Source organism: Grampus griseus (genome assembly GCF_964374135.1).
Source record: "Grampus griseus genome assembly, chromosome: 13".
In the NCBI taxonomy this organism is placed as follows: domain Eukaryota; kingdom Metazoa; phylum Chordata; class Mammalia; order Artiodactyla; family Delphinidae; genus Grampus; species Grampus griseus.
In genome coordinates this window covers 11,751,476-11,777,791 of record NC_139007.1, presented here as the reverse complement: position 1 = coordinate 11,777,791, position 26,316 = coordinate 11,751,476, and the positions used below count along the sequence as shown (strand labels likewise).

At 35.9% G+C, this 26,316-nt stretch overlaps 1 protein-coding gene across 4 annotated transcripts in view; it reads right to left on the bottom strand.

Moving 5' to 3' along the window:
• Positions 1-331: 331 nt before the first annotated feature.
• The window catches only part of SENP6 (SUMO specific peptidase 6), a 102,667-nt gene continuing 76,682 nt past the window's right edge, over positions 332-26,316 (bottom strand). For 3 of the 4 annotated variants that reach the window (XM_082668655.1, XM_082668653.1, XM_082668654.1), the window contains 10 exons: positions 26,027-26,133; positions 25,793-25,909; positions 19,735-19,857; positions 18,644-18,736; positions 14,848-15,278; positions 9,536-9,639; positions 7,643-7,731; positions 5,875-5,943; positions 5,622-5,772; positions 332-1,968 (listed from right to left, as the gene is read on the bottom strand). In XM_082668655.1, the coding sequence (XP_082524781.1) occupies positions 1,762-1,968; positions 5,622-5,772; positions 5,875-5,943; positions 7,643-7,731; positions 9,536-9,639; positions 14,848-15,278; positions 18,644-18,736; positions 19,735-19,857; positions 25,793-25,909; positions 26,027-26,133 (1,491 nt within the window). In that variant the 3' untranslated portion in view covers positions 332-1,761. The remainder of the gene's footprint in view (positions 1,969-5,621; positions 5,773-5,874; positions 5,944-7,642; positions 7,732-9,535; positions 9,640-14,847; positions 15,279-18,643; positions 18,737-19,734; positions 19,858-25,792; positions 25,910-26,026; positions 26,134-26,316) is intronic. The other variant, XM_082668656.1, reaches the window with a different exon arrangement.

The following is a 26,316-nucleotide window of genomic DNA, read 5'->3' as shown; positions in this document are numbered from 1 at the left end:
TAAGAGTGCAAAATGTAACCATTAGAAATTGAAACAAAAACAAGCATTTCGGAATAGTTCTTTCAGTACCTTCAAATTCTGACAAAATACAGGACAGTAAAAAAATTAAATATGGCAATTTTGCTTACTGCTATCAGGTTTTAAAAAATTTCCATTTTTTGGTCCATATTCAGTAAATAATAAAATTAAACTTTTCATATCTGAGTTAAGAGCTCTAGGGTATTCCTTAAAAAGAAATAATGTAATAATAAATAAAAATGTTAAGACAGTTCAAAGTAACAAATCCATAATCAATACCACTAATGGTGATGTTCCTTAAACTTACATTTTAATGTTTCCCTTAATGAGTGTGTCTAAATATAAATATATACATATTTTTTGGTTGTTGTTAACAATACTCACAATCCGCCCCAAACACATCCATGGACTTTATTAAATCCAAGTAAGTAGCCTAAAATGTTGGTTTCAATGCCAGAAATGGCCAGATTAAAAATAAAGTGATTGCTGATGAAAAACGGTCTTCCTTTTATTCTCAACTATGTTTGTTATATGTGCTTTTTAAATTATTTAACAAGAAAATGACCTTTAAAATATATAATTTCACATCTCAAAGTTAATTCAAAAGAACTGTGTAACATTTCATTTGAAAATAACAGTTTCAGCAGATATATGCAAGATTCCTACATGAGTTGTAAATCTGTCATCAAAACCATCACATTTTAGTATTTTTAAAGGGGAATTCAATATAGGAGATTTTTTCTGCATTATGCAACTGATTAAAGACAGCACTTTTACATGTAAAAATAATTTACACTAAAAAACTCAGGTGCAAAAAGTCTGATACTCTGTTTATCAAAATAACAAGAACAAAATGAGCAATGATAAAATAGCAAAAGTCATTACAAAAAATAGTAAATTCCTATTTAAATTCCTGTGTTCACAGGTTAAAAATGTTTATCAATTAACTATATCACAGATCGTAGATACTTTAAGCTATAATATAGAAAGGTAACATGAGATATTTGAAATTCAAGTTGTACTTACCAAAATAGTTTTAACCTGAGTCTCTGACATCTTCAGAAATGTACTTGACAATAATGTATGATAAAGTATAGTTAATATTTAGTAGTATAATTCAAAGTTATTTTTCTTTGACGTGCTCTAAATACTGCTGCTTCTTAAATGTTTGAGTAAAACTATAAATATTTATTACACTTTTGGGGCCAAGTTCTCTAAACACAAGGGAGTGTCTGAATTAAAAGCTGTTACTTTTTCCTGCTATACAAACATATGAGGATGTCTTTCATGTTCAAAATGCCTTTGATTTAATCTTATTTTCACATTTCAAGTTATTTTAAAACAAATGCAAAGGTCAAAAGATTATCACAGATACACACCCACTGAAGAATTTAATACAATCTCACTAAAGGATATCAACTTAATCATCTCCTCCTATAAATATTTTCTTTTTATTTATTTTGTGTTTAGAAGTTGCAGTTTTAAGTACTATTAACAGAAAATACATAACAACAGCTTCCTAACAAGTGAAAAAAAATAATTATAAATGCTGGAAAAATTGGCCTCATTGACATATTTACAGACTTTTATTTCATACAGACTCCATTGGAAATTATATGACATTTATTATACAAGCATTAACATTTCCAAATCACTGCATAGTGAGCACTTCAGTTCTTTATTGTCTATACCCTTGAAAGTCACTCAGTTGCTGAAGGCAATACTGACAAGCATCAAAAATGGTCAAACTGAGATGCTACTGATATATCGTTCTGCTCCTTTGCCTAAAGATGTTTCTGTCGTGTCCTTATGCTTTTTTTTCTCCTTGCTCCTCTGATCCTCCTGCAACTTCAGAATGATGTTTCGGATTTCTTCTCTTTTTGTTCTCATTCTTGGGGGAGGAAACCAGTTTTCCAAATTCATAGGCAGTTCAAAATTGAGAATTGGATTCTGAAAATAAAAACATTAAATGCACCTTAGAAAACTATAATAAAAAGTATCTTGGTTTCAATCACAAAAGCATTCCAGAGAAGAAATGAAAAAAATCAGTACTTACTCATTATCTATTCCATGCAGGCACTGTGCTGGGCACTGGAGATGTAAGACAAGACAGTTTCTGCCTACAGATCTTACAGTCTAGATCAAGGGTCAGCAAACTACAGCTAGTGGGCCACATTCTGCCTATTGCCTGTTCTTGTAAATAAAGCCTTATTGGAACACACCCACAGTAACTCATCTACATGCTCCCTGTGGATGCTTTCTTTCATGCCGCAATAGCAGAACCGAGTGTAGAGACCGCATGGCCGCAGAGCCTGAAATATTTCCTACCTGACTACCTGGTGCCCTATGAAAGTGACTGCTAACTCCAGTCGAGATAGATAACTCAACAATTAAAACAATGAATATGACAAGTATTAAGGCAGGAGAAGCAGAGAGTCCTATGCGAATACATATCTAAGGGCTTAGCACAATTTCAAGAAGTGATGTTTATGCTAAGACCTGAAGAATGAGTAGGAGTTAGCCAAATAAGGAATGACGGAAGCAACAGGGAAGAGTATTCCAGGTAATGAAATATGTACCAACGCCTGGAGGCAAGAGACAATATGACACAACACGAGAGGCTGAATGACATCCAGGGGGATGGTGTGTAGAATGCTGGAGTGAGAATGGTAGAAATGAGGCTAGAAGCTTGAACAGGAGTTGGATGATGCAGGCCACTGAAGGATTCTGGTCTTTAACTCAAGAATAACAGGAAGCCATTATAAGATTTAAAGCAGAAAAGCAACACAATTAGATTTGGGTTTTGGGAAAACAACTGTGAAAAATACAAGGCAAGAGGCCACGTCAGAGGTTGGTGCAGCAGTTTGGAATAGTGAGGCTAATGAAATGGACTTAGTGGTAGCAGGGGTAAATAACTGAACATAAGTGACACTAAGTGACAGAATTCACAGGGCTTATGGCACCATGGGTGGTGGATGAAGAAGAGGAAGAAGTCAAGATAACTGTAAAGAATATCCAAGAGAGCCCAGAGATAAACCCACACACATATGGTTACCTTATTTTTGATAAAGGAGGCAAGAATATATAATGGAGAAAAGACAGCCTCTTCAATAAGTGGTGCTGGGAAAACTGGACAGCTACATGTAAAAGTATGAGATTAGAACACTCTCTAACACCATACACAAAAATAAACTCAAAATGGATTAAAGACCTAAATGTGGGCTTCCCTGGTGGCGCAGTGGTTGAGAGTCCACCTGCTGATGCAGGGGACACGGGTTCGTGCCCCGATCCAGGAAGATCCCACATGCCGCGGAGCGGCTGGGTCCGTAAGCCATGGCCGCTGAGCCTGCGCATCCAGAGCCTGTGCTCTGCAACGGGAGAGGCCACGCCACAACAGTGAGAGGCCCGCGTACCGCAACAACAACAACAAAAAAGACCTAAATGTAAGGCCAGGCACTATCAAACTCTTAGAGGAAAACATAGTAAGAACACTCTTTGACATAAATCACAGCAAGATCTTTTTTGACCCACCTCCTAGAGTAATGGAAATAAAAACAAAAATAAACAAATGGGCTTAAAAGCTTTTGCACAGCAAAGGAAACCATAAACAAGACGAAAAGACAACCCTCAGAAGGGGAGAAAATATTTGCAAATGAAGCAACTGACAAAGGATTAATCTCCAAAATTTACAAGCAGCTCAATATCAAAAAAACAAACCCAATCCAAAAATGGGCAGGAGACCTAAATAGACATTTCTCCAAAGAAGATATACAGATTGCCAACAAACACATGAAAGGACACGCTCAACATCACTAATCATCAGAGAAATGCAAATCAAAACTACAATGAGGTATCACCTCACACCAGTTAGAATGGGCATCATCAGAAAATCTACAAACAATAAATGCTGGAGGGCTTCCCTGGTGGCTCAGTGGTTAAGAATCCGCCTGCCAATGCAGGGGACACGGGTTCGAACCCTGGTCTGGGAAGATCCCACATGCCGCGGAGCATCTAAGCCTGTGCGCCACAACTACTGAGCCTGCGCTCTAGAGCCCGCGAGCCACAGCTACTGAGCCTGCGTGCTACAAACTACTGAAGCCCGCGTGCCTAGAGCCTGTGCTCCACACAAGAGAAGTCACTGCAATGAGAAGCCCGCACACCGCAATGAAGAATAGCCCCTGCTCGCTGCAACCAGGGAAAGTCCGTACGCAGCAACGAAGACCCAATGCAGCCAAAAATAAATAAATTAAATAAATAAATTAAAAAAAAAAGCTGGAGAGGGTGTGGAGAATAGGGAACCCTCTTGCACTGTTGGTGGTAATGTAAATTGATACAGCCACTATGGAGAAGAGTACGGAGGTTCCTTAAAAAACTAAAAATAGAACTGCCATATGACCCAGCAATCCCACTGCTGGGCATATACCCTGAGAAAACTATAATTCAAAAAGTCATGTACCACAATGTTCACTGTAGCTCTATTTACAATAGCCAGGACATGGAAGCAATCTAAGTGTCCATTGACAGATGAATGGATAAAAAAGATGTGGCACATATATACAATGGAATATTACTCAGCCATAAAAAGAAATGAAACTGAGTTATTTGTAGTGAGGTGGATGGACCTAGCGTCTGTCATACAGAGTGAAGTAAGTTAGAAAGAGAAAAAAAAATACTGTATGTTAACACATATATATGGAATCTAAAAAAAAAAGGTTCTGCAGAACCTAGGGGCAAGGACAGGAATAAAGACGCAGACGCAGAGAATGGACTTGAGGACACAAGGAGGGGGAAGGGTAAGCTGGGACGAAGTGAGAGAGTGGCATGGACATATATACACTACCAAACGTAAAATAGATAGCTAGTGGGAAGCAGCCGCATAGCACAGGGAGATCAGCTCAGTGCTTTGTGACCACTTAGAGGGGTGGGATAGGGAGGGTGGGAGGGAAATGCAAGAGGGAGGAGATATGGGGATATATGTATATGTATAGCTGATTCACCTTGTTATTAAGCAGAAACTAACACAACAATGTAAAGCAATTATACTCCAATAAAGATGTTAAAAAAAAAAAGAATATCCAAGGGAGGTGTGCATGGTATTGTACCTCTGAAGTCAAAGGAAGAACGTGTTATGTGGAAGGAATATAACAGTGTCAAATGGTGCTGTGAGGTCAGGAACAATTTCAATATAAGGGTGAGGGTCAAGCCGGATTATAGAGATTTGAGAAGCAAATAGGATTCGTGGAAATGAAGACAATGAATATAAACACTTGTCCAGAAATATATCTGTGAAGGGGAGAAAAGAAGGTAAAAGATATAGCCCGAATCATGGGAGAGATTTCTTAAGGCAGAAAGAGCCAGTGGAGAGGAACTGATTAGTGATGAGTAATGAGGTCAACAAGCCTTGGATTTGATGGAGTACGGTCATTTTTATTTTATGCCTTAAAAATTCTCCAATTTAAGAGTCTTTGCTCCTTGGAATAATTTTTGAAACAATAGTTTTCAATCTCTTCAAAATATTTGCTTACTGTGTTTTTTACACTAACATGAGATCAAACACACCATTTTATTATTTATTAAATCAGATCCAACAAACTGAAACCCACCTCAAAAAAGCTCTCTACATACTGCAATACGTATACACCACAATCACTGAAGTTGTTTTGCTGGGGTACTTTTGGATTAGAGCCTTTCATAACATCTTTGGAAAAACTTCTTTTGCATCCTTTTTTAACTTCCCACTCCACTTCTAAATACCTGCAATGATGTGTATATAGTAAGAATATATACATACATATAAATATACATAGTTCCTCATTCCCACCAGAATACAAAGTACAGGTAGAGTTTTGAACTTACTCTCTTAGAATTTTTACAACGTTTGACCGAGAAGGCCCTCTGAGTGAGTCCATCAGTAGGATACAAGGTCTATACGGTAGAAATGACCAAATATTAATACTTTATAATGTTTAAAAGGCATAAAAAGATATACATTAACAATAAAATTTCAAACCTTAAAAATTCACTTTGTATCACTCAGTAAAACTTGCTGGGGGGGGCGGATAACACCCTAATAATACTTAACTATCCATGGTTATATTAAATACTGAATTAAAGAGTAATAATTTAATCATATCTAAGTTATGAATATAGTTCACCAAAGTTCCTAAAAACCACTTAAAAATTTAGTAGAAAGTCAAAACAATTCTGAAAATTTGAACATCTGCATATTCCAAATTACCAAAAGTGAGACCATGCAAAAGTAGAAGAAAAATAATCCCATTTTTAACTAAAATCTATTTTAGATAAAAAAAGCAGGTAATCTTCACATAAAAGAATTAGTTTAGAATCCAGTGTTTTGGGCGAGGTTCCACTTCAGAACACTCAGTATAAATAATACTCAACTTTTAAAATTTTGTTGTTAAACCCAAGTAAGTGAGGAAGTCTAATGTAGTGCAAAAAGTCCTGAAATGATTAAAGATCTAGGTTCTTCCTGGCTAACATTTTATGGGATTTGGAAAAAAATCTCTCAACTGCTCTAGGTCTCTATGTTTTCCTTTATAAATGAAGTTTGCTTTTCAAATGCTATTAATGGAGTTTCAGACAAGATTTCCTACAAAAAGTCAAAAGAGATGAAGTCTAGAAATAGGTACTACTTCATCGCCTAAGAAGTCTGCAGACCCTGGCAAGATCTCAGAACATGTACTTCCGAGAACCAAAATAGACTCACTCTCAATTTGAGGTTTCCATCTGTTTCTTTTTTTGTTGTTTTTTTTTTGCTGCACCACGGCTTGCGGGATCTTAGTTCCCCAACCAGGGATTGAACCCACGCCCTCAGCAGTGAGAGCACAGAATCCTAACCACTGGACTGCCAGGGAATTCCCTGGGTTTCCCACCTGGAACATGTCCCTTAGGACTGCCTTAAGTCACTCTACAGCCTTCACACAGTAGCTATGGAACCAGTGTAAACTCCAATTCCCATGTTACTGATGTGAATTTGAATGACATTCTTTGTCCTTTCCTGCTCCAAATCACTATATATCCAAAAGGAGTAGTGGTTTTCTATGCACATGCACAGACATGGAAAATGGGCAAATGGAGAACTGAAATAATTTCCATTCTCCTCAACTCAAACCTTGGACATTGGGCAGGACCTAATTTTCCTCACTGACTCTGAAAGCTGCTGTGATTTTTGCTTAAATACCTGTTTTAATTAAAACAGTATGGTTAATGTTTTATTCTAACAGGGTACGTGAATAAAAATTATCATTTAGGGTCTTCCCTGGTGGCGCGGTGGTTTAAGAATCTGCCTGCCAATGCAGGGGACATGGGTTTAAGCCCTGGTCTGGGAAGATCCCACATGCCACGGGGCAACTAAGCCTGTGCGCCACAACTACTGAGCCCACACGTCTAGAGCCCGTGCTCCGCAACAAGAGAAGCCACTGCAATGAGAAGCCTGCGAACCGCAACGAAGAACAGCCCCCGCTCTCCGCAACTAAAGAAAGCACACGCACAGCAATGAAGACCCAATGCAGCCAAAAATAAGTAAAATTAAAAAAAAAAAAAGAGTAACAGTTAAAAAAAAAAAACTATCATGTAGTTTGCAAGATGTACGGTTAATGCTTACTGTTTACAGATAGTAGGCTTTAAATGCCACTGTCCTATTTCAGAATTGCAGTTGTCATCGGCAAGGAATCCATCATCACTGCTGTCATCCTGTAAAAGAGAGCCTACTGTTAGTATTGAAAATATACAATCTAAATGACTAATAATGTAACAAAATAGCACTATTGAGGATAAAAGTCCTTGTAGCAAATATGTAAAAAAATATTTTTCTGTTTAGGTGATCAGACATTAGAAAATGTGTTACGTCACTCGATTCCAATGATGTAACACTACAACACAGGCATCTTAATGAAAGAAACCATCAATCAGAGGTCTAAGAAAACTTGTTACATCTATTTACTCAATCTAAATTTTTAAAGACGAAGTATACCATGACTGATTCTTCTCTAGTCAAACATTATGGCTCTGATTTTAGGTATTTTTACAAAAATTTAATTTGTTGGCTAAAACAACTGTTTTCACAATAGGACATGAATGACTGATATTTATCATCTTTTCACACAAAAATTTTTTTCATATCAGAAACATTTAAAGGGTTTTTGGAAACACTGTTTTACTTGACAAAACCCTTTACCCACTTCACGTGAGAGAAGACAGCTTTATGATAGTGTGTCTTATTCTACTTATTACCTTGAATGTAAAACAAACAAAGCTTTTTTTTGTCCTGTGGGAAAGCTTCTGGCAACCTTTTGAATGAAACAGTCAACAGTAGGAATGATAACAGTAGTAATATACAGTTAGATTAACTAGTTCACGTAACTGCTATGACCAAAAAGGAGCATATGAAGTACTCATTATAAACCTTGAATGTAATCCAGATATGTGTCTGTGTATATTAGAAAGAAAAACTGTATCTCATAGCCACGCACTGTAGACCAAGGGACATCACAAAAATGTTTTTTGTTCACAAGAGGATTGAGCAAAAAGGAAAAATGGTGCAGTACAAAGTTATCTTTACTACTAGATAAACTCCAAGTTTGTCTTAACAACTAAGGAAGAGGCAGAAAAAGGAAATGGAATAAGCTTTTCTCTCAGTAGAAAATGCCTGTTTAACTGAAGTTATAAAATATTTTCAAAAATATACTTTATTCTTGGTGTTAATAAAGCTTATTAGGGCAAACAAGACTCTAAGGAAATATGTTAATTTTAACTAAATATGATCTGCTCCTGCCATGATGCATATACAGCAGATTAGATGAAAGAAAAAATCATTAGACAGGTGGTAAAAATAGTGTAATTCTGCTGTGTTCGTGCACCACACACCACATAATCGAAAATGTGAACACTTGCCTCCTGAGTGTTAAGTAAGACCGAAGGTTAAGCACGGCGCACAAATGCTTTAAAAGAGCAACGGAAAGGGGTGCGGTAGGGGTGGTGGGCGGTCGCTGGGTCGCGGCGGGAGGATCCATTTCACATGGAAACTTTCCACGGTGGGTGATATTAGTTTAGTCCTCAATGGCAAACTAAACAAACAAACAAAAACCCCAAAACAAAAAATGAAACAACGTTCATACATCTATCCCGGCAACTTCTGAACTGAAAACCAAATTTGTGTTGTGAGATGAGATCCAAGTACAGAAGGCATGAGTTAACCGTTTGAAGTAATCGCCTATAAAAATCTAAAGAAAAACTTTTTTTTTTTTTTCCTGTACGCGGGCCTCTCACTGTTGTGGCCTCTCCCGTTGTGGAGCACAGGCTCCGGACGCGCAGGCTCAGCAGCCATGGCTCACGGGCCCAGCCGCTCCGCGGCATGTGGGATCTTCCCAGACCAGGGCACGAACCTGCGTCCCCTGCATCGGTAGGCAGGCTCTCAACCACTGCGCCACCAGGGAAGCCCAGAGAAACTTTTAATTATATAAAATACTAGAACTTTTTGCCAAGCATTAGGTTTCACCTGGTTATCCTGATCTTCTGAGAAGTCGATGAGTTCATCTTCGAGCATTTTACTACCTTCAGCTGATTCATCGCTGTAGTTTAGTCTGATTTTGCTTAAGCCATCTGTATCAATAAGAAACATAACATAATTTTTAAAAAGAACACACACATAACTTATAGTACATGATGTTAAAATTAATGCTAGTAATTAATTGCATAGTAATTACGAATACAAAATCTGTCTTAGCATGTAAATATCACAAGTATAAAATAAGTTACTTTTAAGTAAAAAACCTGGATTATGTCATCTACAGAGTTGTTTCTACTACTCAGACCCTAAAATTTATTAAACTTTAAACACTAGGTATCAATTATGTTATTAAATATTTATGTATATTTAAATACATGTATATATATATATAAAGATTTTGTGCTAGGTATGCTAGGTATCTTTAATAACAGAAGCTACAATAGTTTGAAAACAACTCAATTGTTCAATAACAGGAATGGTTAGCAAACGTAGAACATAAAATGAAATACTGTGTACACTAGAGAAATTAAAATTGTGAAAATATGGAAAATTATACAAGTTAAATAAACATGATTAAAACAAAGTAAAACAGGCTTGCTTTTGCACAAATAATTTTAAAAAATACAAAAATGAAAATAATTATGCTAGGATAGTAGTTATGGATGAGTTCCTCAACTCTGTATATTTTTCCTTCATGTTTGGTTATATTCATAGACTTTTCAACAAAATAAAATGACACAAGCCAACGTAGGTGCTGGGCAGTATGAAAATAAATGACTCGTAGAAATATTTGAAATGAATTCTTTTAAAGGTCTGTTTCAAGAATCTAAATCCTTAAAAATCAATGATTTTCTTAAAGAAACAGAAGATTTACCAGAAAATAATGAAAACTGAGCAGGAACTTTGATGCCAAATATACAAATATTGTTTATTATAGAGCATACCATTTCCAAGTTTTTAAAAGCATGACTTCAAGGTATTTTAAACAGGATTTAACTTATTTTGGTACAAGTTATTAAAAGGGCAAAAGAATACTAATATAAGCAAGATAGGATGGGAAAACAGCAAGATAAAAGTGCTCCTGGAAAAATACATTTAACATATATAAAAGTCCAAACGTTGTGATCGAAAACATACTATTTGAAATAATAAGGCATGCAAAGAATAACCTTTTCAATTTATCTTTCAAAAGTCTGTATTTTTATGCTTTCTTGAAGCAAAAACACCTATATTTAAATAAAACTTGTCCAAATCCTCAGGCAGTTAAGAGCTAGTCACTACAATCAAGTTATTTTTGCAGCGAAGTATTCCTGTCTATACCTATCTATTACACAGAAATTGTGTCATATAAACATGAACCTCATACAAATGAAATACGTGTGCACTGCAAAAAAGGAGAAAAGTAATTTAAATAGTGTAGTCAATTTCTTCAACTATTTCGTTCAGTAAACAAATGCCCTAGTATAAATTGAGAGGCAATGACTCAATCAGCTGTTCTCCCAATCAGTCCCATTTCCTGAGCTTTTCTCCCATAGTGAGATCACCTGAAGATGCCAAACCAAGCGTGATTCTAGAGTTTAAAAATACGCATTTTTCATGTACCATACAGAGCAAGACAACTACTTCAAATGGTGCCAACTGAAAAAACACCAAATCAAAGTAGTGATAACAGACATTATTCTCCTACAGTTGACCTTAAAAACCTAATCCCCGTGGCAAGATACAACTCCACTTATTTACTGCAGCATGTCAACCGACATCAGTCAACACTTTGTACATGTTCAACGGTTAAAATTATGTTAAATGTTTTATTTAAGTCCTGTCAACGATACTCCCAGACCAAAGAGAAACAGATCACTAAGATACTAATCATAATCACAAAAATTTTTACAAGCTCTCCTTATCCTCATTTCTGATACGTCATCATTTTATCTAGGATAGACGGCTTAGCCATCCTCTCCAAGGCAGTAAAGGCTCCTCTAGAGAGCACTCTAATTCAATGTACTTTTGGGTGAGTGATGCCTTGGAAGCATCTGATGAAAGATATGAGAGCTCGTTCCTGAAAAATACAGACCCATTCTAGAGAACCATTTCTCAAACTGTGGGACACTATGGTCATTGGATTAAGATAAGCATTGAAAAAGAATAGAAAAATGCCAGTGTATCACACACAATAAAGGTAAATTAATTTCCTTTAAGGAAGATATAGTCGATAAAGTTACACACATACTAAAAACAAAACAAAACAAATGCACAAACTATAATTTTTAATAGAAGAATAAACAGATATTATAAAAGGGCAAACTACATACAACAGATATTCTTTACTTTGGTCTCCATCAGGATTTATGGGTATATTTACTCAAATTTAACAGGTTATTTCTCAACTAGAACATTAACTTGTAGAGAGAGCCACCAGGAATTTCTGGGGTTTGTGTATATGAAGGAAGTCCTAAGGCTTTGTTTGTCCCATTGCTCTAAGACATGCACTTTAATTCATTTTTTAAACTTGAATTCACATTAAACTGTATGAAATTATTGATCAAAAAGGAACTTAAAAAATGTTCTGTGGAGATATAATTCACATACAATTCACCCATTTAAAGTGTACATGTAAGTAGTTTTTGGTATATTTACAAATACTACGTGCAACCATCCCTGGAGTCAACTTTAAAACATTTTCAAAATGTTTTAAATCTCAAAAAACCCCACAAAAAACAAACAAACAAAAACTCTGTACACTTCAGCTATCACTTCCTTCTCCCCATACTCCTGTCCCATACCCGCAACCAGCCCTAAGCAGCCATTAACCCACTCTACAGATTTTCCTGGGAGATTTCATACAAATGGAATCACATAATATGAGGTCTTCTATGACTACTTAGCATGCTTTCAAGTTTCATCTATGTAGCATGTATCACTCCTTCATTTCTTTTTATGGTCTAATAATATTCCATTGGATGGATGTATCATGTTCTGATTATCCATTTGTCAGCTGATGAATATCTGGATTGTGTCTACCATTTGGCTATTATGAATAATGCTGCTATAAATGTTCATGCCCAAGTTTTTGTGCGGACATGTTTTTATTTCTCTTGGGTAATTATCTAGGCGTGGAACTGCTGGATCACATGATAACTCTATGTTTAACGTTTTGAGGAACTGTCAAAACTGTCTCCCAAAGCAAGCTGTACCATTTTACATTCCCACTAATGATATATGAAGGCCTCAATTTCCGCACATCCTCACCAACACCTGTTAGTATCTGACTTTCTGATTCTAGCCATGCTGTCACGGCTATGAAGAGGCATCTCTTTGTGGTTTTGACTTACATTTCCTTCATGACTAATGATGTCCAGCATCTTCTCATGTACTAACTGGCAGGATTTTGTTGTTTTCTTTTTTTATTTTTAATGGGGTATAATTGATTTACAATGTTGTGTTAGTTTCAGGTTTACAGCAAAGTGAATCTGTTATATAAATACATATATCCACTCTTTATTAGATTCTTTTCCCATATAGGCCATAACAGAGTATTGTGTAGAGTTCCCTGTGCTGTACAGTAGGTCCTTATTAGTTACCTATTTTATATATAGTAGTGTGTATGTGTCCCAAATAAATCCCAATTTATCCCACCTCCAGGACTTTGTTTTAAAGGCAATGAGAAACAGTGCACACTGCCTTGAAGGCTTAATCTTCAGAGTGCCCATCTACACAATGCTTTCTGTTTAGCAAAATGGTAATTAATCTCTAACGTGGCTATTCACTGCCTTTTTTTTTTTCTATTCAAGTATTAAAATACTAAAACTGAAAAAATTAGTCAGAACTTGGTGATTACGTACTTCGCTTAATCTTCATTCCATTTCCTGCCTGCTGAAACAGACTTGAAAGTCAGCTAGAAAAGGAAGCGCAGTTGACCCTTGAACAACACAGGTTTGAACTGCACTGGCCCACCCACACGTGGATTTCTTTTCAATAAATACGTAGTACAGTACTACACAATCTGAGGTTGGTTGAATCCAGGGATGCGAATCTGTGGATGTGAAACTGTGGTATGACACGAATGGCTGACTATAAAGTTAGAGGTGGATTTTTGATTGTCAGAGGGTCAGCAACCCTAAACCCCATGTTGTTCAAGGGTCAACTGTATTTATCTGCTTGGCTTTTGATATACTTTTTTGCTTTATCTGCTAAATTTCCCCCTTCTGCCTTTTATCTTATACCCCCTAAAGGGCACAAAGACCAACACATATGGCTAATGTCAGCTTTATGCAGCTGAGTATGTCAGACAAAAAATATTTTTGTAAGAGTGCAGCCAACACCTTTCTGACTTCCTAAAATAATACAGGCTGGTAGAAGTACAGAGTATGTTGAGCATTCACAACTTTTTCTTGAACTTTTGAGTTCAACTTTTGAAAGTTGGGACTCAACTTTCTTACTGAGTTCACATAATTTCTTCTATGCCTCATACTGAGTTTTTTCCTCCCAAGAAAATGTGTTAGATATACTCATAGTTTAGTAAGTTTGCTATCCTATATACATAGCATATTATGGGTTTATGAAGTAGACTTTGGGGTTGAAGTGGAAATTATGCAGTTGACTTGATATATAATTTAAGTATTTGAAGAGAAACCTTAGATTTCTATAACAAGTGCTAGAAATATGGACCTGATTCAAGGAATAAAACAATTTATTAGAAGTGAAGGGAAATAAAAAAGCAGAGGTTGGACCAGTGCCCTTTCTCCCACTGAAAATCATAAAGGAGAGAGAGTGAGGAACAGAAACTAGCTTTTAATTTGAATGTCAACAGCTATTTGGAGGAGAAAGCTTTAATTTCTGCCTCTTGCCCCTTGATCTCAATTGCCCATCTGTAAACTGAGAAGATCGAACTAATTTGCCTTAACAGATCTAAAACTGTGCAACTACTGTTTATGCTGAATAATTTCCTACAAAATAAATATAAGTCCAAGTTCCTATAAATGGAAAATGCAGACCTTGTACTATAATTTTAAAACTTCATTCTCTGTAAGGGTGAGGGGAGGAGACTCACTATAAAGGGGGCACAAGGGAATTTTTTTGAGTAACGGAAAGGTTCTAAATCTTGATTGTTGTAGTGACTACATGACTATACATTTATCAAAGCTCACTGAGCTATACTTATGAGTGAACGTTACTGTAAGTAAATTATACCTCAATAAACCTGACTTAAAAAAAAAGTGTGCCCTGAAATCTTAATCCTATTTCTAAAAATTCCAACTTATTCTAATTCTTTGATTTTTTTAAAACATTTAGAAACATACCTGTATGGTGCATAGAACTTAAATATTCATTCTGTAGGTCACTCTCACTTTTAGTCCTATCAACAACTTTCTGGCATGCAGATTCTCCTTTATTCGATTCTTCATTTTCACTTGCAGTATGATTTATTTTTTTCAGACTACACTTCACACTGCTAAGGTTTCTCCGATAACGAGGGTCACTTTCTTCCTGTTCATTATTTGAATCAATTACAGCTACGCAATGCTTTCTGTTTAGCATCTTCTTAATTACAGGCTTGGCAGCAGAGTTTTGAGAATAACTGTCCATTTCACTGGCTGAAGGTGAAGAAATACAACTGTCCTCTACAGTTGAACATTTTTGCGTGACTGTATTTTCATGGTAATGAGGATTAGGTTCATACTTTGGTTTTTCCAAACCAGGGAAACAAACAACAGCCAAAAACCAGTGTGCACTGTAAAAAACAAATGAAACTACTGAATATATTATTAGAAAAATTTATTATATTTGGCAATAAATATTAAATCTTTTTTCTAAAGGTTTTATAAACAAATTTATTAAGAATGCCCAATTTTTTCAATTCTCAAATTAATCCACTTGTTTATAGGATCATTGATTCATTAACAGAATACAATGTCTATTCAAAAATAACATAATTTTTGTAATAACATAATTTTTGTCAGAATTACATAGCCTGCGTTCACTTTTGCAAACAATCCTTTGAACATTTTCTTGCTTTTGGAATGAAAACTTCATTGTTTTCCAGGCAATTTAACAAAATGTAAATTACATCACTGCAATTCATCATTCCCATTTACCTTTCCTTTGCCCTATTTATGCCAAGGACAAATACTATCTAGCCTCAAGATTAAAATGTCTTCAGAAGTCTAATTAGACTTTACAATTTTGAACATTTTCTAAATATTGTAAGTAATAGCTTTTAAAAAATTTTATGTCTGTGTCTTTCTTATTAATGAGGTAGGAACTTCTTAATATTGAAAACATTAAATAATTCTTGTCTCATGCTATACTAAAATAAAATACACTAAATTGAGATAATACATCTAATCTAATCATCATCACAGAATTCCAAGTATTAGTAGAATTCCAGCTATCAAGTGGGTACTCATGATAGAGCTGAATTCAGGTAATACAGGTCCCAGCAGTAGGATATAAGCCATGAGTAAGATGCTGTACAGCTAAAAGTGGGTAATATTCATTAATCTAATTAATTTTATTAAGGGCTTACAATTAGCTAGGCACAGTGTTATATGCTGAGATACAATGAACAGGCTATAGATGTCAGATAATTTATTAGCTGAGCTCAATATATGTCACAGAGTAGGGTGTTCAGTAGATATTTGCTGAATGAAAAATGAATGTTGACATAGATAAAAGTTATTCTATATTCTGTTTCTGTAAAATATTAAATTCCCCCAAGGTACTACTAAGCAACAGCACTGTCTGTCTCTTCATCAGACAGTATGAGTAGAAAAGGTCACAGATGCTGGATTCATTCTCAGTATTGAAAAGGTCAGATAGAGGAATGCCTCTCTCCTCTTCTTAATTATTAATCTTCAGGATCCCAAGGACTTAGGTCAGGTGAGGCTAGGAGAAGAGCAGCACACCATCTTTCTCACTTCATCAATTCTAAGACACAGCTGATTGTAAGTCACATCTCAACTTCATAAAGGTTATAATGTGAAAATATGTGTTTTGAAAATTGATTAAATATGGTATAATACAGTGACTCTCAACCTATAGCTGAAACCTACATCTATCACAGTTTTAAACATTTTCCAGCTATGACAATATGGATAAGCCATAGTTTTTCTGTTGCCTCGCCTAAAAACTTGGAAAAAAATCTTCCTTCACCTAGCTGAAAAGAGAAAGCTGAATCAGATACATCTGAGGTCACTTTCAACCTCTAAGAGCCAGGGTTTTGCTTTTATGATCCCTTTTAATATCAGCTACCTTGACCTTAAGCCATCAGTGGGAGAAGAGGCTAAAACAGGTAATTTCGCTTATCTTAAGATGAATTAGATCCAAACATCTAATTTCTGCTCCTTGTCAATTGCTACAATTTTTAACAAACAGCTTATAAACTTTTAGCTTAAAGAAATTACCGCCACAAGGAAAATTAAAAATAAAATAGATGACAAATACATAGCAGCCTAACTAATCTAATTAGCTTTATCTCTTAAAAAAAAAACCCCATGATTTGGAAGCTATTCTTTCACCTACAAACAGCACAGTTCTCTTGGTGAACACTTTACTAATTCTGTACCTTTGTTCATCCTCTACCTTTCACCAAGACGACTAAAAGCACTGAACGTAGCTTCTATCCACATCAGATGCTGTGACTAAGAGGGATATGCCTCTATTGCTAAATTGTGTGTACCTAAAATTATACTTTTATTTTAAATTTTTATAATTAATTTCTGACAAATGGCTTCCTATGTATATCTTCCCTTTGGCCTAGTGGGCAGCTCACTTGCTACTTTATATGACAAATTAATGTCAAGAAACTTTACTTTGAGGAAAATGAAGAAATTAAAGATTAGTTTTAAACTTAGTTTTAAATTTTTTTATGATACTATGTTTGACTCAAATATATATCTTTGAAGAAGGTGGGCTTTACAGCTATAACCAATGTTTTAACCTAGCCTACCTATCTTTGGCCGGGCTAATTAGAGGGCACAGGTTTTATGATTAAAGCATGATTATAAATAAATAGGATTTGATTATACTATAGAGTGAATTTGTTTTTTATAGTGGGGAAAAAAGAGCACATTCAGAAAATAGCTTGGCACAAACAGGCTTATTAGAAATAAACAATCTTACAGAATACCAACCTCAGATAAGGTTACTCTGCAACCATGATAAAATGAGACAAAGTAAGGCCATTTCATAATTTGTCTCAGCAGAGACAAATGTAAGATCACAATGCAACCCCTCAAAATACCAAATATACTTTTTTTTGCTAAATGAGCGAATGCAACTTCTTTATCCAAACAAACCACTGCTTCCTTAGACCTTCCACCAAACCAAAGCCCAAATTCTTTTACTGCCTCTTTCAAACACACTTTTACTGAGAGGATCCATAGTCGCCCATGTTGTGTGTTCTCCCTTGAGGCAAGTACTAAACCCAAGTTGTCCAACTACAGGGGTATTCCTGGAGGTCTTTGGCTGGAGGACACAGGAAAATTAAAAAATGAAATACAAAAACTCTCAAGTTTAAGTTGTATAATAAGACTATCCTATACATCTATGCCTCTCTAGTCACTGGGGGAGAATAGACTATCCTATACATCTATGCCTCTCTAGTCACTGGGGGAGAAAAACACAAAATGTTTACCACCCCCATTTACTTAGAAAATAGCTTTAAGTGGTAAACATGGTTTTCAGTGAGCAAATGACATAAATCCAGCCACCTTTTCTTCTTTTCGATTAAGAGCCAAAGTATATCTTAAACTAAAGATTCAAATTATTCTATGTGACCTAATCACCATTCTGTACATAGCAGTCTTTTCTATATAGGATGTCTGCTAGACCACAAGCACCATTTTTAAAAGATGACATTATTCTACACTGATGAATAAAATGAAATTAGAAAGATCTCTTATCTAGTGTCTGTAAAATTCAGTATCTTATATGATTCACTGGAAAAGTATATTAATTTCCATAAAGTAAAGAATATAAGTGTCAATATATACAACAAATTTCAGAAAGAAGTTAAAAAATGGATGAATTATTCACCTCAAAAACACATCTGCTAAAAACTGCCATCATATTAACATAAAGGAAATTGTTACTCACGCTTCATTAAGGGGTACAAAAATAAAATCCTTTTCAAAAATATCTACATGCCGGGTCCATGTTTTTACTCTTCCATGTCGCTTCTGCTGTATTCTGTAAGACAAGAGAGAAACTATCAAGCTTTTGAAGTGTTTCTAGTGTTTCTGCCTCTATGCAGCAATTTATACATTACAAAGATTGAGATGTTAATAGATCAGTTGTATGATTTAACAAGTTGTGAGAAGAAAGCAGAACATCTGAGATGGAGCTGGGAAGATGGGAAACTGTCCGTCCCTGAATCTGGAAGAAAGAGATTATTTAATTCATCCTACTACTTACTAGGGTGGATCAGAGCTACTATTTTTATTGTTGCAGAACTGGTTTTAGCAATGATATCGAGAAGCATATCAGACCATGACGTATAAGAACTGAGGAGAAGAGAGCAGGAAAAGTGAGCACTATCTTACAGCTGGTGAAACAGGACAGAACCAGCACTGGTCAAAACCAACCACTACCATCAACTCTAAGAAGCAAAATCAGGGATCACTGGAATAGTAGAAAATATTATTAATATTATGCACAGCAGCCATCAATTCAAGACATTTAACAGCACTTATGACAAAAAATGTTCCAACTCTTTGTGTGTATCTTGTGACCAATTGCCAGCAAGTATTAGAGCTGGATGCAGTCACTATATGGAGAGGCATTATAAATAACTCAGGCCTCATATGTAGAATGTTGTTTCCTTAACTTGTCTGAGAAGAATTATCCAAAGAACTTATTAAAATTACAGATTCACAGGTTCCTCTGTTAGCTATTATGGATGGAACATCTAGGGTAAAACAGAGCAATCGGTATTTAATAAGTATTCAAGTAATTTTTCTTTTTTAAACTATCAGATATATTTGGGAAATACTGATCTAGATATCAGACCTAAAACCTTCATGAATTCCAGGTATTCTTGGAGTTTTAGAACATTATAAATTATATTAATTTTGCTAATTGAGAATGGAAGTAAAAAATGTTGCTTTAAAATAAATAAGCGATTTTTTCTAAGTTAAACTTAAGTGACTTACTACATCTGTTAAATATTTTCAAAAAGCTTGACTTACGACAGATTAGTTGTTTCATGAAGATTTCTCCTCTCTCTCTGATTAAGGCGTTTATAGAAGAAAGAACTGAATACATGAATTCGGTCAGCTTCTTCTTTCTTCAATTTTTCAAGCACCAAATACCTGTTTTATAAAAAGTAATTCCAAATAGAATGAATTTAACAGTGTATACTAAAAACAGTGATCAAATATCTATTTAGCCACCATCAATCTCTATTCCTTTAAACTGAAAAACTCATAAACAAAATTTATTTCATATTCTAGACAATGATTACTATCAGATTATATGTAGGTAATAAGTGGTGTTTGAGAGTAAAACTAGGATTTGAAAGATCTAATCTTCTAAAACAAGGGCACATTTATGAACATTCGTAGAAACATTATTTATCATACCCTAAAACTAGAAATGACAGAAATGCTCATCACCGATGAATGGAAAATGTGATATATCCATACAATGGAATATTATTTGGCAATAAAAAGAAATGAAGGACTTCCCTGGTGGCGCAGTGGTTAAGAATCCGCCTGCCAATGCAGGGGACACGGGTTTGAGCCCTGGTCTGGGAAGATCCCACACGCCACGGAGCAACTAAGCCCACGTGCCACAACTACTGAGCCTTTGCTTTAGAGCCTGCAAGCCACAGCTACTGAGCCCGCGTGCCACAACTACTGAGCCCACATGCCGCAACTACTGAAGCCCGTGCACCTAGAGCTTGTGCTCTGCAACAAGAGAAGCCACTGCAATGAGAAGCCCGTGCACCGCAACGAGGAGTGGCCCCCGTTCGCCGCAACTAGAGAAAGCCCACGTGCAGCAACGAAGACCCAATGCAGCAAAAAATATATTAAAAAAAATGAAGTTCTGATACATGCTGTAACATAGAAGAACCGTGAAAACGTTATGCTAAGTGAAAGAAGCTAGTCACAAAAGTCCACATATTGTATGATTCCACGTACATGAAATGTTCAGAGTATGCAAATCCAGAGATAGCAAGGAGACTGGTGGTTGCTTAGAGCTGGGGTGGGCTGCGGAAATGGGGAGCCACTGCTAATGGGTATTGAGGGTCTGTAGGGGGTGAAAATGTTCTAATATCGATGATGGTTGCACAACTGTCTGAACACACTAAAAACCACTGAATTATACACTTTAAATGGGTGAATTGTATGGTATGTGCTCTGTACGTCAATCAAGCTGCTATTTTTATGTTTTATGTTTATTTTGTTTTCAACAGTTAATAAACCATGACTAGCCATAAACTGCTTTTTATAAAAACAGAAAGAATCTGTACAGTGGTGAGGTTATAACAATGACTCTTTAAAGTAATCTTACATCAGTTCTAATTTTTCCTTGCCTTAGTTGTTTTTTTCTATAGGTCTATATCAAGACAAATAGAAATGGTTTATATTACACAGAGAAATTATGATATATTAAATTTAATTATTTATGCTCCAAACTCCCTCAAAGGAGCTATGCAAATTCAAGCTTATGAGCATATTCATCTTATTAAAATGAGGAGAGTATGAAAGCCTTGTGAAACCTTACACAGAAAGAGCCAAGTACCCAGAAGGCACATCTTTGAGACCTGTCACTTCTGTCATAATATTTGATAATTCTAAAGCTCAAGTTCTGATGAAAAGGACCTAACTTACAGATTGCTTGCTTTAGGGCAACTCAGTGTGCCCCGACAAAAGATATAAGACAGTGAATCACCTCATGACACAGTTTAAATGAATCGCTGAATTCTACATCTATATTCAAAACAGAGAATGTAGTGAACTGGACTTGAATTTAGGGACTACACCATAATGGGTGAACCATGCTGCTTTTACCATTACAAACTACAATAGCTATTTTGTAAACTGAATTGAATAAAAAAAGGGATAGTTCAACTTAAAAAAGAAAGTTATTGGTGATTTAAGAAAATGGGCTCTACTTCATATATAAACAAATCCACGCTTTATTTTTGTAAATGAAAGAAATAAATTTATTTGAAGATAAAAGGATTTTCATACAGAAAACTTAAAAAGATCTACAGACATACTAGAAATAAAAGAGTTTTAGCAAGATGTCTGGCTATACGGGCAAAATATATTTCTTGTTGAAATCCTCAAAAATGTTACGTATCAGTTGTCTCCAAATTGCATAAATTTCGCGGAGGGTTCCTCAAGCTAGTGCCGCTGACATTTTAAGCCAGATAATGCTTTGCTGTGGGGGGGGTGTCCTGTGCAGCATAGGGTGCTTGGCCTTACCTCTGGCCTCTACCCACAGATGGTATCAGCACGCATCCCTTCCTTTTGTGAGGAACAAAATGCCCAAAGTGCCCCCAGTGCAGAATCACTGATTCTGTGCAATTACAATCAAAATCTCAAAAGGACTTTAAAAATGGAATCTGGGACTTCCCTGGTGGCGCAGTGGTTGAGAGTCCGCCTGCCGATGCAGGGGACGCGGGTTCGTGTCCTGGTCCGGGAAGATCCCACAATGACGCAGAGTGGCTGGGCCCATGGGCCATGGCCGCTGAGCCTGCGCGTCCGGAGCCTGTGCTCCGCAACGGGAGAGGCCACAGCAGTGAGAGGCCTGCGTACCACAAAAAAAAAAAAAAAAAAAAAAAAAAGGAATCTGATGGGCTGATTCCAAAGTTTATCTGAAAGAATCAAAAGGTCAAGCATATCCAAAACATTTGTGAAGAAGAATATGGCGGAGAGCTTGCCTTTCTATTACAGATAACAAGAATAAAGTAACACTAATCATGGCAGTGTGGTACTGATGCAGGAATAGGTGCACGGCCAACGGAACAAATTATACAGCCCCGAAAACAGACCTGTGTAACTATGTTATCTTAGCGTAACAAATCCTAGAGGAATTAAGGACTTAAAAGTGAAAAAACAAAACTTCAAAAAGCCTTTTAATTTAAAAAAACTAGTTTTGTCTTTCTAATATAGATCCATAAGCATTTCTGTGACTATATATAGTTCTGGGTCTTTTTATGTACATCTATTAGAATTATTAATTTTAATTAAAACAACTAAGTCTCTTATTTTAGAATTAAAGGGAAAATCCAAGTTTATTACAAAAAAACTTTTGGGAATTTCTTTCATTTTGGGATTTCTTTCCATTTCTTTCATTTGTTTTTTTCTTTCTGTATAAATCATTTAAATATTGGATGTCATAGTGAAGCTGTTCACCTGCTATTTTATAAAGCAGACAATCTAACAATTCAATCATGACATTTAGTTACAGGATGAAGTTAAAAGATGATTTTAAGGTTTTGAAAATAATTTTTATTAAAATTATTCTTTTTCCCTGCATTTTATTAACATTCTCTAGATGCAATGCCTTTCTACTTTTTATAATTCTGGCAAACTGTTTAAAGGTTTGTTTCTAACTTGTAGAGTTAGAAATGGAAAAGAATGAGCAGCTCTGGTAGCAACTGAATTACTTATTTTTAATAGTGAAGTTTTAAAAAGTTTCCTCTTTTCGGGACTTCCCTGGTGGCCCAGTGGTAAAGAATCTGCTTTACAATGCAGGGGACACGGGTTCGATCCCTGGTCAGGGAACTAAGATCCCACATGCCGCAGGGCAACTAAGACTGTGTGCCACAACTACTGAGCTTGTGCACCTCAACTAGAGAGCCCGTGTGCCGCAAACTACAGAGCCCACGTGCTCTGGAGCCTGCACGTCACAACTAGAAAGAGAAAACCCACAAGCCACAATTAGAGAGAAACCCGTGAGCCGCAATGAAAAGCCTGCATGCTGTAACAAAAGATCCTGCATGCCTTGATGAAGATCCCATGTGCCGCAACTAAGACCTGACACAACCAAAAATAAATAATAAATCTTTAAAAAGAAGTTTCCTCTTTTTAATTCACTTCTAAGGAATGTCATGAGATGAATATAAACAAAGATTTTTTAAAAATCATGGATTTTGGGCTTCCCTGGTGGCGCAGTGGTTGAGAGTCCGCCTGCCGATGCAGGGGACATGGGTTCGTGCTCCGGTCCGGGAAGATCCCACATACCGCGGAGCGGCTGGGTCCGTGAGCCACGGCCGCTGAGCCTGCGCGTCCGGAGCCTGTGCTCCGCAACGGGAGACACCACAGCAGTGAGAGGCCAGCAAGCCGCAAAAAAAAAAAAAAAAAAAATCATGGATTTTGTTAGATTTTCTATCTTATTTGGAATAGATCTGCATCAGAAAGGCAGAACCTGTAGATAATGTAAGTTTACTGTATAAAATTTGCTCTAAACTTTAACTATATGATGTCAAGGGGCCTCCTGAAAATATATAAGGAATTTCAAAAGAATAAAAAAAGACTATAAAATCTCTATTGTAATGTAAAAAATACAGATTTAAGTATGAAATAGAATAAACTAAAATATAAACAAAACACAGGAGTTCAATTTATTTTTTAGATCCAACTATGTGCTTTCAAAAACAAAAAGACATTTTAAACATAAAGACTTAAACAGGTTAAAAGTAAAAGGGTGAAGAAACATACATCATGCATCAGCAAACACAAACCAAAAGAAAGCTGGAGTAGCTATATTAATTTTGAACAAAGCAGGATTAAAAACAAGGAGATTATCAAGAATAAACAGGAACATTATGTAATGATAAAGGGGTTGATTCTCCAAGAAGACATAAACATGTATGTACCTAACAAGAGAGCTTCAAAATACATAAGGAGAAATAGACAAATCAATAACTGTAGTTGGAGATCAACGACTTTCTCAATAATTACAGAACAAAGTAGGTGGAACATCAGTAAGGACAAAGACCATTTGAATAGCACTAGCACAACATGACCTAGCTGACATTCACAGAACACCACTTTATCCAATAACAGCAGCACTGTTCTACACAATCACTTAAGATTTTTCAGTAGCTTGGTTTGTTAAGGTAGTATACATTAGGATTAAGAGAACACATCTTTTTTTAATTAATTAATTTTTGGCTGCATTGGGTCTTCGTTGCTGCACGTGGGCTTTCTCTAGTTACGGTGCGAGGGCTTCTCGTTGCGGTGGCTTCTCTTGCTGTGGAGCACAGGCTCTAGGCACCCGGGCTTCAGTAGTTGTGGCACACAGGCTCAGTAGCTGTGGTTCGTGGGCTCTAGACCACAGGCTCAGTAGTTGTGGTGCATGCGCTTAGTTGCTCCATGCCATGTGGGATCTTCCCGGACCAGGGCTTGAACCCGTGTCCCCTGCATTGGCAGGTGGATTCTTAACCACTGCGCCACCAGGGGAGTCCCTCCAGCAGCTTTTAACAACCAGTTTTTTTAAAAAAATATTGTCTTCTGATATACATTTGAATAAACTAGAAAATACTGGAGAGCACTAAACACACTGATAGTTAAGTTCTGTTTTGTTTCATACACACATCCATCTTATATCACAAAGCAGTAAACACATACAAATTTATACATGTATAAACACATTACACATACATGTATTCATGTATATGTATATGTTATGTGTATTCTGGGTCATGACATAAGCCCTTCTAGGAGAGCTTCTTGATTCCTCATATTTCCCAACCCCCAGAGAGAATGAAGCTTTCTTTTTCTGCTATGTTTGTACCATGTTAATGCTTCTGCCAATACTTTAATCCCACATTCGTGTTCCCTATAAAATCATAAACTTTTAACACAGTACCTGCCACAAAGTTGGCACTTGGTGAACATTTATTGAAGGAAACGAGTGAAATCATACTTTTGTCCTTGCTCAACAAATTATTACCTAACCTAGGGTAGTAACAATTTTAGACGCTTTAAATACTACAACACTGATAATATAATAAGCTATCATTTATGATCACTTTGCATGTACCAGGTATTTTTCCTAGCACTTGAAATGTATATCTTATTTAATTCTCATGATCCTTTTAGATATTATTTTTCCCATTTTTAAAATGAAGAAACATTCACAGAGACATTAGATAACTTTTCAGATGTCATACAGTAAGTGGCAGTGATGGAATTCAAAATCCAAACAATTCTGACTCTAGAAAATACATGTATACATTATAAAATGTTAAAAATTTGCTAAAGGTCTAGGAGAAAATTAACTTACTTCAAATAAAAGTCTATAATAACATCATTTAAAAATTCTCCTTCACTTAGACAATGCAGGTCCTCATTAGTAACGGAGATGCCTCCCTTAGCTGGAGGTGGTGGATATACTATCAATCTGTAACAAAATTTTAAAAAATAAGCCAACAAATAAAAATAGGTATGCATATAACCAAAATGTAATAAAACAGAGAAGAAACTTAAGAGTGTTGCAAATGTAAAGGAATCCTCTCACTTTTCTACAGGGCCCATGAAGATGGTGTGGCTCTCTCCAGTTTCCTCATCATCAAAAAACTGGAATTCATGTTTGTTTTTAAGTTGTATTTTAGATTCAAGGGACACCTGGTAAAGAAAATTAAATTATCAATTCACAAAATCAATTTGAAACATTTTCAATAAAAAAAGTACAAGGCAAGAATGCTTTTCAATTTAAAAAGATTAAAAATAAGAAACAGGCAAAACTAGGGTCAACTTTCTTTTTATCTGTAGCTTCCAGAACAGTGATACTCTTCCAATTTTTGTAAC